At 46.0% G+C, this 11,415-nt stretch overlaps 1 protein-coding gene across 1 annotated transcript in view; it reads left to right on the top strand.

Moving 5' to 3' along the window:
- The first annotated feature begins 493 nt into the window (after positions 1–493).
- LOC138302144 (cysteine-rich motor neuron 1 protein-like) overlaps positions 494–11,415 on the top strand; it is a 106,238-nt gene continuing 95,316 nt past the window's right edge. Inside the window, exon 1 of the mRNA XM_069242507.1 lies at positions 494–819. Within this exon, the coding sequence (XP_069098608.1) occupies positions 534–819 (286 nt within the window). The 5' untranslated portion in view covers positions 494–533. The remainder of the gene's footprint in view (positions 820–11,415) is intronic.

The following is an 11,415-nucleotide window of genomic DNA, read 5'->3' as shown; positions in this document are numbered from 1 at the left end:
TGTATTTTGGCTAATTTCTTGGTCTCCTCCAGGGAAACCCACAAACTCTGGGTACCTCAAGAATCTACATGTTGGAAAAAAATGGGCGCAAATTCGGTGTGGGTAGCTTATGTGGACAAAAAGTTATGAGGGCCTAACCGCGAACTGCCTCAAATTGATGAAGAGTGCTTGCATTAACATCGTTAAAGCCAATAAAGGGAATTAGAGTTAAATACATTTTAATCTAACTTGTAACCACATTTTAAGAAAACATTCTGGCCGAGGACTGTGCTGCGCAGAAATATGGCACTCAAATGTCCAAAGTGTGCGCTTAAGAAAAATAGTGCCCAGATGATGTCCGTGAAGTCAACGCTCTGTTTAACTAGTCCGTGTAAATATGCTCTTTATCCATTCTTTCTCAAACAAAAGTGACGTCGTGAGTAACCAAAGGTAACTGAGTCTAGTTCAGAAAAGTGTTACACAATCTTGTTTGCGAGTATATAAAACAGCTACCTTGGCTCATTTTGTTTTAGAATCGACTGCTGCACAGAACAATGGGTTTCAGAGTATTATTTGGACTTGTGTGCTTTGTTGTGCTTCGATATGTGAAGGCCTACAACTGTACAGAGTGTGACAAAAGCAGATGCCTTCCTGAGTCAACTCCTTGCCCGGGCAATTGGGCGATAGATCCATGCGGTTGCTGCAGACACTGTGCCAGGCAGGAATGGGAGGTTTGTGGCGGCAACAACTGGGAACTCGGCTACTGTGACCATAGGACTAGATGCGCGGCAGTGATTGGAACGGGGCTTGTGCAAATACCGGATGTCGGAGTCTGCAAATGTACGTACTAAATATTTCATGTAATGGCCCTGATTACGAGTAGAGACGTACAGGGAGGTCCGGAATGAACAAGACTGGAATTACTATTTCTGGCTGTAATTATTGCATTGCACCATCAAATTTTAATTTAAAACAGGCCGGAATGGGCAGTCAGTATCCAGACATAATTTGTTCCTGGTTTACGTCATATAGTTTCCCCATTTCTGCCTAATTTTAGTGCTCTCGCAGACCAGGCCAGGGGACACCCACTTCTTTCATGTCAGGGGGGGGCACCTAGCACCTGCTGAAATGCAGCCAAGCCATTAAATAAAGAAACTGAAAAATGTAAGTATTGAGTAGACAGGCTGGCTGAGGCTCATCTGCTCTGGAACAGGTGTCAAAAACAGTTGTGGCTTGCGGGTGTTAAAGAGGGCAGGGCGGCGCGCGGGAGGGTAAGCAGTGGGGTTCACTATGGGGGAAATAATCATAAAATTAAAAAATTGAAAAATAAACTTACCTGCACGCAGGCCGCCCCGCTCCTCTGTCTCCTCTGCATCAACCTGCTGCAGGCACAGGCTCCAAGCCTGCACTGCGGCCAATTCTGACGCTGCTCAAAGCAGCATCTGGATTGGCTGGGAGCGCCCAGCCAGGACGCTCCCATGCAGACAGGGACCTTATGCAGGTTCTCTCCAGCCCAGCAACACAGTTGCTGGGCTGGAGAGAGCCTATTGCGCATGTGTGTTTAGCCGACCTGAGTTGGCTGGCCAAAGACACAGGCGCTCTGAGGGGGAGTCCCGTCACCCCGTGGCCATGCCCCTTTAAAAGAAACTGATAATAAACAAAGTTTATTATTGTTTACTTTTAAAGGTTTTGCAGCTGCCGCTGATTGGGGGGAGGGGAGAGAGGCGACCCTCCTCCGCCCTAACAGAGATGTCGCCCCTGGAAAAATAAACAGCAGCAGGCGTGCAGTAATTCTGCTACTGCTGCACCCTTATATGTGCAGGCCTGCCCCTATTTTACAACGGTACCTCGTGCATCCAAGATGCAGCTATGCTCACCCCACTTTCACTATATGTGTGATTGAAAGCAGTGGGCAGGTGATGCAGGCAGGCTGAGCACCACCAATCACAGAGACAATGAGAATACATTCTGCCACCCCGGAAGTCAGCTTTGAAAGAACAAAGCAATGTGAGGCACAACACACTTTGTGCTGCCAGATTGAAGAGATGTTTAAAAATCAAATGAATCGGCTTTATTGCAGGATGGAATTAAAGAAAGGAGATGGCAGTCAGTCTGAGGTGTTCGCAGCCTTCACGCCCGGCACATAACTCTGCCACGGACAAAGCTATCAGTAGTGCAGCAGGTGCAGTGGCACCAGGCTCAGGGAATTTGCGTTAAAGCTGTTGTTTATTACCAAGCCCTGCGATCGGAGACCAATTTACCTTGCTTGATTTATGGCCCCTGCGACATTTGCTATCAGTGGTCATAGCTATCAATAGTGTAGCTGGTGCAGTGGCACTGGGGCCCAGAGGGATTAGGGGCACGCTGAACCCTGAATATTTACTGTGTTTTACCATCCCAACAGTAGTCAAATGGGCCATTTTCCCAGACTGCATTCGGCCCCATGGATCTATTGCTACACCACTGCTTGTTATGCCACTGCTCAGGACAGGCCTGCTGACCCTCGGGCCAGTCCCAACTGTTTACATTTCCATATCCATCCTAAACGAACTCATGGCCCAACAGATTGTGAAATACTCTCGCCTTCCCTCACAACTTTACAGACTCAATTGTACACTTCAAGATCTACAACCTTGTACTACAACATACAACCGGTGCTTAATCTGTAAATAAAAACGTACCGGTACCCAAAGCCCTCCTCTTAAACACGCGGCTGCTGCAATTAAATGTGCGAACACGGAATATTGAGGCAGAGTAATCCTGAAGGCATCTCGGGCCTCTTTAATCCATTTACATCCACTCCCTACCCCTTCAGCTCACACTCTTGAAGATTTCTGATTTGTCCCATTGTGATGCTTTTTCGTTTTTCTCTTCCTCCGTCTGTCCCATCCATGTCTTTTTCTCGCTGTAAATGCTAGAGGCAGAAAAATCAAAAATAAGTGGCTGTCCAACAACAAGCACAAATTAAGCACTGCATACAACCCACCCACAAGCCAGTATTTTCACATGCACGTTTCCTGAGAAGCTGTAAAGTGGGGAAGTATCCCAGGTAGGGCAGTGGAGTTATTTTTTGTGTAAGGGAGAAAGGGTTTTTAGCAGGAGCACGTTCAATGAATCAGAGGGTGCTCTATGTGTGTACAAGGGTGTGACATTGCGTCAGGGATCACGTATGGACAGTAGAGGCACAAGGTGATGTGAAAATTATGTCCACTGTATATATCTGTATAAATTCCACGTTGTAAGCTTGTTTTTTTTACTTTTCAGTAAAATGAAAAAATGTTTAAAAAGTACTCTCTAGTGCTATAAAGGGTTAGGGGTAGGTGGAGTTCAAAGTTAAGGGCAAGAGAGATCTATTGCTGTGGACGTTTTGGGATATGGATTACAGACATCAAAGGATGGTGTCAAAGGTCTTGTGGCAACTTTTAATGTCTAGGTAAAGGGCTGCCGAGAATTCAAGGCCGGGACTGGACTGACCAGGGAGCGTGAGGGGGCCTAACGAGGCATCTAGAAATGGGTGTCTGCGAGTGGGTGTATGCGTGTATATACAGTGCCTGTCTCAGCCCCAAGGACGGAGTGGGCAGGGATAAACAAGAGTGTATATGCCAATTAGAAAGGCAAGTTTGCTTACAAATTTAGAGTTGGCCTCCTGACCAATGCAGCATCCTCTTAGGGAGCTGCCCCCTTCACTGACCCAGATCCAATGTCACGTGAGAGTGGGCCCCTCACAGAGCCTTTGTCATTTTTAGGCGATGCCATTTACAAATCTTGTTTTCTGTCAGGGAGCTGGCCCCTCCCAGATGCTGTATTTCTTCGGAGCTAGACCTTCACATACTCTGACGTCTCATGGATCTGGTCCTTCACAGACTCCTTGTTCATCCATTGAGGTGATTTCTCAGATACCTCATGAACTCTACAGAAACAGCCATTTCAAAGACCCTCTATCACGTCTGCAAACAAAATCACATAGTTCCTATGCTCCAGCAGGCATCTGACTCCTCGAACGTTTTGTGCACCCTCAGGGAGCTGGGTCCTCACTGGCTCTCTGCTTTCCTTCCTCGCTGGCTCTCTGCCTTCCACGTGCACTGACTGTTCAAGATCAGTGAAAGTTTGTGTGTAACTATTACCTTTTACAAAAAAAAAAAACCCACAAAAAACATCCCAATTTCATGTGCAACAACCTTTCAAATGAAATGGGCAGAGATAATAACCAAAGAAAGAATTCAGTACCTGCTACTGTGCATGTCTCTACGTCGCTGCAGCGATTTACATCTTCTACTCCTCTGGGACACTGCATGCATCTTTAGGTATTTTGTTACCCAAGATTTATAGATTTATTGATTTTAATATATATATATATGAAACAGGATTTGTTCTTAGCACACCTTTCAGTGTGGGCAGACTGGACATCATACTTGTGAGTAACAGGTGGGGATTTTAACTCAGTTCTGGACATGACACTCAACCGCTCACATCCACCCCCCTTACCCGGCACAGTCCCCGTGCGACAGGTGAAAACACTGAGACAGGGGCTAGAGGGTTGGAATCTCTCTGATATATGGTACAGCCTCAACTCAGAAATTAGGAAATACTCATTTTATTCTCCCCCCACACACTACATTCCCACCTTGATCGGTTTCTCTGCAATACACACCTGCTTTCTAGCATTACACATGCCACTTATTTAGGGAAGACAATATCCTGCCACAATCCCCTAGAGACAACGCTTTGATAGGGCCGAGTTCCTGCCCCAATTCCCACCTGGCTTCTGCGGCGAGCATTGCTTGAAGATGGAAACAATGGCCATCTGCATTGATACATATTTGTCTGAAAATTCTGGTATGGCCTCCTCTCCTTTAGTGGAGTGGGAGGCCTTAGAGGTGGTGGTCAGAGGCACATCCGTTGGGGCTGTAGTGGGGGCCAGAAGAGAGGTCTTGCAGGACCTCACACGCCTGAAACGCAAGTTACTGAAGCCCGGCAAGCCACCCACAGAGCTCACCTCGTATGCATAGACCAATGTCATTGTTGAACATGGAATATAAAACCCTAAGTAAAATCCTAGTTTGTAAGCTGCTCCTGTTGCACCAGAGGTTATTGCACACTGGCTTTGTTCCTCGACGTAGCACCTCCCTAAATATCCATCACTTGTTTCATATAATGGATGCCGCTCAAGAGTAGTAGCCATTTGCTGTCTGTCTGTCCCTGGATATCTGTCAGGCCTTTGGCACCCTGGGGAGGGACTTCATGATAGCTACGATGGCCAGATACGAAATACCCCCAGGAAACATTTAGAGGGTGCAACTGTTAAGCAGGGCACCCAGGGCCAGGGCCTGGACATGGCCTTACATCTCTGATTATATCACATGGAATTCAGCAGGGCTTCCCCTTTTTGCTGCTCCTATTTATACTGCCCATTGAACCTATCGCCCAACAGATTTGTCAGCATGCTGGGGAGTGGGGGATCCCAGAGACCGCACAATACATTCAGTGTCCTTCTGTGCCGATTACATGGTACTATATTTTAAAAACATCCATGAGGGACTCAATAGAGTAGCCCAGTTGCTGACTGTATTTGGGGAGCTATTGGGACTCCATGTAAATGCAGCGAAATCATGTGCATTCTCCTTTGCTGCCACATATACAGAACCTACACTGCAGCTTGGAACAACACCTATTCAGATAGCGCCACACATGTTCCGGTACCTAGGCAATCAAATCTATCACAAAACTCAGGACCTCCTGGAGGGTAACCTCATCCACACAATCAACTCACTGCAATCCCATATCAGACTCTGGATCACACTGCCCCTGTCAGTGGCGGGACTCTTGGCACTGGCAAAGATGGTCATGTTGCTGCACCTGCTGTACCAATATCTGAACTTGCTGATTATAGTGCTGCCATGGGTGTTTAGATTGTTAAACATCATGCTAGGTTGGATGGGGAGGGGGTCATTGTAAAGTAAGCCTCTAGTAGTGTAGCTGTATCCCCAACAGGCTTCCTTTTACTGCGTATAACCCTGACCTATTGGAGGATAGCAATGAGATATACTGGTTTTATGGTGCCATGTGCACCAAAAAAAGACTGTTCAGTCTCCTCACATCTTCAGTCACACTGACGGCACATAGGCTAAGCCCTTGGATGTGTGAGGGGGTACTGAGGGTGGGTTCCTTGTTACTTGTTTCAGGATGGAGTGTTGTTGTCTCATAATGATTTTTCACATGCACATGGGTTACCAGAAGACTTCTAGCTAACACGCGCATTCTTTGTTATGTCTGGCAGTACTGGGCACCACATGGGAGGCAACCAGTGAAGCATGAACTGCTTTAGGCATACATACCATGGTACATGGTAGACACCGAGGCCCTGATTTATACTTTTTGGTGCAAAACTGCACTAACACAGTTTTGCACCAAAAAGTTTAGCACTGGCTTGCACCATTTCTGTGCACCAGCCGGGCACCATATTTTTGGAATGGTGCAAGCCAGTGCAAAGGGTAGGCTAGTGTAAAAAAAAATGACGTTAGTCGGGTGGGGCTGGTTGTATGGAAGAAGGGGGCTTTGCACCCAAAAATGATGTTAGGCAGGTTAAAGTAAAAAAAAAATGACTCTAACCTGCCTAGAGTCTTTTTCTGAAGCAAAACCATCCATAACACATGATTCCTGTCTTAGAAAAGACAGGAGTCATGCCCACCACCCCAATGGCCAGCACAGGGGACCAGGGTCCCCTGGGCATGGCCACTGCACCCTGTGCCATGTATGGGAGCCCATTTCTGGGCCCCCTATGGCACTTTAAAAAATACAATAAAATACTTACCTGTACTTACCTGGGATACCTAGGATGGTGTCCCCCATCCTCCCTTGTCCCTCTGGTGTGGGTGGGGGTGTGCCTGAGGCCTGGGGAGGGCACCGGCGGGCTTATTCCATGGTGTTCCACCATGGAAATAGGCCCACAGGTCCCCTAACGCCTGCCCTGACCCAGGTGTTAAAAAATGGGGCAAAGCAAGCTCTGCACCATTTTTTGACCCATCCTCCCTCCTGTGCACCATTTTTGCACAGGAGTATAAATATGGCGTTAAGGCAATAGAGTAATTTTTTTGCACGGGAACGCCTACCTTGCATCTCATTAAGGCAAGGTAGGTTTCCACATCCAAAAAATGACTTTAACTCCATAAATTTGGCGCTAGACGGGTCTGGCGCCAAAGTATAAATAAGGAGTTAGTTTTGCACTGAATTAGAGTAAAAAAAATGGCGCTAATTTGGTGAAAATAGATGATAAATATGCCCCCGAGTACGCTGGTTCTGTCATGGGCTCCAGGCCCACCTCATGACACTGTTGGTTATCTTAAGCTCTAAATGGGAGGCTGATCTTATCCGGGAATTATCGGACAAAGAAAGTGGCGTATGTGTTGGAATAACCAAAAAAAGTCTCAAGTAACTTGAGATGTAAATTCATCCAATTCTCCATATTATATAGAACATATTTTACTCTGCACAGGCTTAACAACATGTTTCCGACAGCCTTTCCGGCGTGCCCTCATTATCATGCAGAAGACGCTGACCTTATGCATATGTTATGGGCATGCCCCTCATTGTCAGCCTATTGTTTGGAGATATCAGCAGCCTTGACAGAATTAATAGGTGGGATACACCAGCACACTGTCTCTTAGGCTTACATCCGAGACCAAAGAGCTCAAAAGTGGCACTATGCTTCATTGATTTGGCCTTGTTACTGGTGAAGTGACTAGAAGCTAGAAATCTACAAGGGCTCCATGGGTGGCTCAGTGGCAGGAAAAACTTGCACATTGGGGACTAGCGGAAAGTGGGACGTTAAGGCGGGAGCTGTATAGAGGTCTACAAAAGAAGCCCATCTCACTTTAATGAAATGCCCTTCTAGACGATTGAAGGCGCAGGATGAAGTACCGGTTGAAGAGTGATAAACATGGATGTCCTCTCTATGCCCACTGAGAACATCCTAGCCACACTATAGGCTGGTCCACCTTCCCTCTATCATGGTAGGTGAAGGCACGCACACTACCCCTTTTTCTTAACTCTGTAGGATACAGGAGCCCCCCTCCAAATCACAGATATACCATTGTCATTTCCTGCTTGTTAGATATGGGGTCTCTAGTTGGCAGGGGTTTACACCTTGTCAAAGTAGGGCTCCTCGCTCTAGTCATGGTTAGGTAGTCACACATCCAAGTTAACCCCGCTCACCCCCTTGCTAGCTTGGCACGAGCAGTTAGGCTTATCTCAGAGGCAATGTGTAAAGTATTTGTACACACACAGTAGCATGGTGAAAACACCACAAAAGAACTCCACAGCAGTTTAGAAAAATAGCCAATATTGGTGAGGCGTTGGTTCCTTACTGCTAGGCAGTGGAGCTGAGGCATTGGTTCCTTATGATCCAGCAGAGCCGATGAATCTTGCAGGTCAAGACATGAGGCGTTGACTTCGTGGTGTTGTGATTACACCACGGGGCCACAGGTGCTGTGGCGGAGTCAGGTGTTATGAACATTGATGTCATGGCACTCAGGATTCACGATGTGGTAGGATTCGGAAGGCGCTGTGGCAGCTTTGGGCCTGTGGCATAGATCAAGGTCGTTGCACTCAGCAGGGACCACGGCTCCAGTGCAGGCAGTGGTGTAGAGTTAGACAGCGGCTTCGGTTCAGAAGTCGCTCTGGAGTCGATGTGCTTGGTTTCTTCTTGGTTGCACCAGAGCACATTCTTAAGGGCGCAGGAACTGGATTTGGCACCACTTGGCAAGTCAGGCCTCTGAACAAGAGAGCCCAGGTGGTGGCAGATGACGTCTTTGATGTCCCTTAGACTTTGTAACAGGAGGCAATCTCAGTCCAAGCCCTTGGAGAACGTTTGGAAGCAGGATGTAGAAAGCAAAGTACAGTACATTCAGTCCCAGGACAGAAGCAGCAGGCAGCAGGCCAGCACAGCAAAGCAAAAGGCAGAGTGGCATTCCCTCCTACAGCATCCAGCTCTTCTTTCAGGCAGAATGTCCTCAGCCCAGAAGTGTTCTCAGGTTGTGAAGTCAGCAGTCCAATACTTATACTAATTTCTGACTTTGAAGTAGACAAACTTCAAAGGAAAGTCTTTGTAGTGCACAAGACCAGCCCAACTGTCATCCTGACCCAGACGTTTATTTCACAGACAGGCAGAGGCACAGAATGGTTACGCAAGAAAATGCCCTCTTTCTAAAAGTGGCATTTTCAAACTTACAATTTAAGAAACAACTTCACCAAAAGATATATTTTTAAATTGTGAGTTCAGATACCCCAAACTCCATATCTCTATCCGCTCCCAATGGGAAATTACACTTAAAAGATATTTCAAGGCAATCCCCATGTTACCCTACCTGGGAGATGGGCCTTGCCATAGTGAAAAACAAATTTAGCAATATTTCACTATCAGGTAATATGAAACCCACCAGTACATGGATTACCTTTTAAATACGCTGCCCACTACCCACGGAGGTGCCTTCGGCCTACCTCAGGGGTGACTTACATGTAGTAAAAGGGAATGTTTGAGCCTGGCAAGTGAGTTCACTTGCCAGGTTGAAATGGCAGTTTAAAACTGCACACATAGACATTGCAGTGGCAGGCCTGAGATATGCTTGCAGGGCTACTCATGTGGGTATCACAACCAGTAATGCAGGCCCACAAGTAGCATTTGATTTACAGGACCTGGGCACCCCCGGTGCACTATACTATGGACTTACTGGTAAATCAATTTGCCAATCATGGATAAACCAATCACCAGTACCATTTAGATAGAGAGCACTTGCACTTTAGCAGTGGTCAGCAGTGGTAAAGTGTGCAGAGTCCTAAAGCCAGCAAAAATGAAATTCAGCACAGGATCCAAAACAGGAGGGCAGAAGCAAAAAAAATATTTGAAACCACCCCAAGAGCTGACAGGTCAAACACTGCTACTTTGCAGATACTAGCAGGAATTTACACACACTCTCCCACACAACACATCACATGCCCATGCTTACCGAGAGGTGGTGCAGTTTTGTTAGAACGCAGTGGAGGGGAGGGAATAAAGTTAGCAATATGCAGAGTAATTGTTCTTCTATACCAGGTCCAGTTTGTGTCCCTACACAGTGTCTTGCATGATAAACGTATCATTATATCATGCAGTGTTCGAATGTACAGGAATGTTGTGATAAATATAATGTGAATTTATACAAGGTAATGAAGTTTGTCCTAAAAAATGTCTAGAAGTAGGATATGATCTGAAGACAGATAGTTAGGGCCTCATTTGGCGTTTGGTGGCTGAGCTACTCCATCACAAATGTGACAGATATCCCATCCGCTGTATTGCAAATGTCGTAGGATTTAATATAATTGTAGTATGGCAGACAGGATATCCTTTGTGTTTATGGTGGAGCATCTCATCCGCCAAAGTATAAACCATGCCCTTAGTGTTCAAAGATAAGATTGGATGTGAATGGGAGAGTTGCTGTTAGGGGTATTAGAGAACAGACATGTTCAGGTTGAACGCAAATGGGAGGATGGAGGGGAGAATGAGAGACAGGTGAAAAAGAAATTGGAAAGATAGGGATAAGTATTGGATAGGTAAAGATAAGGTTTAGATAACAAGAGTTATGGAGTTGGAGGTACGTTTCTAATTTGAATAGCTGTAGTAAATGAGAGATGGAGGTTCAAAGAAGGAATAGAGAACAGTGCAAAATTGTCTTTCACATATGTGAGAGAACAAGAAGTTGGTATGTTAGGGAACATCATAAAGTCATGAGAATAAGAGGTGCAAATTGGAAGGGGATCTGAAAAATGGAAGAAGTGGATGAAGTAAGAGGATAGAGGTGGAACTGAGAGGGCAACTGAGAGGAGAAGAGGAAGGAGGGAGGATGGAAAACTGATAATGATGGAAATGAGAATGACTGTGATAGAGGCAGTACTTAATTTGTGCCAGTGGTTGCGTGAGTGGACCCCGGCACCTATTTATGGAGACCGGTACTCATTTTTCCTGAGTAGACTTTGATCCAAAACAAGAGACAGAAAAACATAAAAGAGAGAAAGAAGGAGGAAAAGAAATATGGAAAAACAGTTACAAAGGGAAAAAGCAGTGATAAAAAAGAATAGGCAAGAGTGAAATTAAGAAGCAGGGAGTGTCTGGTGCGAGATTAAAAACACAAGATGGAATCAAGAATATGCAGTCTTGTTATTCTGCACTCCAACCTTCGATAGCACCAGCTGCAGCTCCAGAGCAAAACTTTGGGCCTCAGCACTTATTCTTTTACAAATAAAGCACTGAGTAAACAGCAGGAGTGCAGGAGACAGCAGGGCTTAATATGATGGTAAGAGGGTGAAACGGTAGAAGAATGACAGCTTGGGTCATACGTTTGAAGCAGAAAAGGAGGAGAACAAATGAGTGCTGGAAATGAAAGGCAAACAGTAAAATGGAACTGA

This window comes from Pleurodeles waltl, chromosome 6 (assembly GCF_031143425.1).
Source record: "Pleurodeles waltl isolate 20211129_DDA chromosome 6, aPleWal1.hap1.20221129, whole genome shotgun sequence".
Taxonomy (NCBI): Eukaryota; Metazoa; Chordata; class Amphibia; order Caudata; family Salamandridae; genus Pleurodeles; species Pleurodeles waltl.
This window is presented reverse-complemented; position numbering and strand designations above follow the sequence as displayed.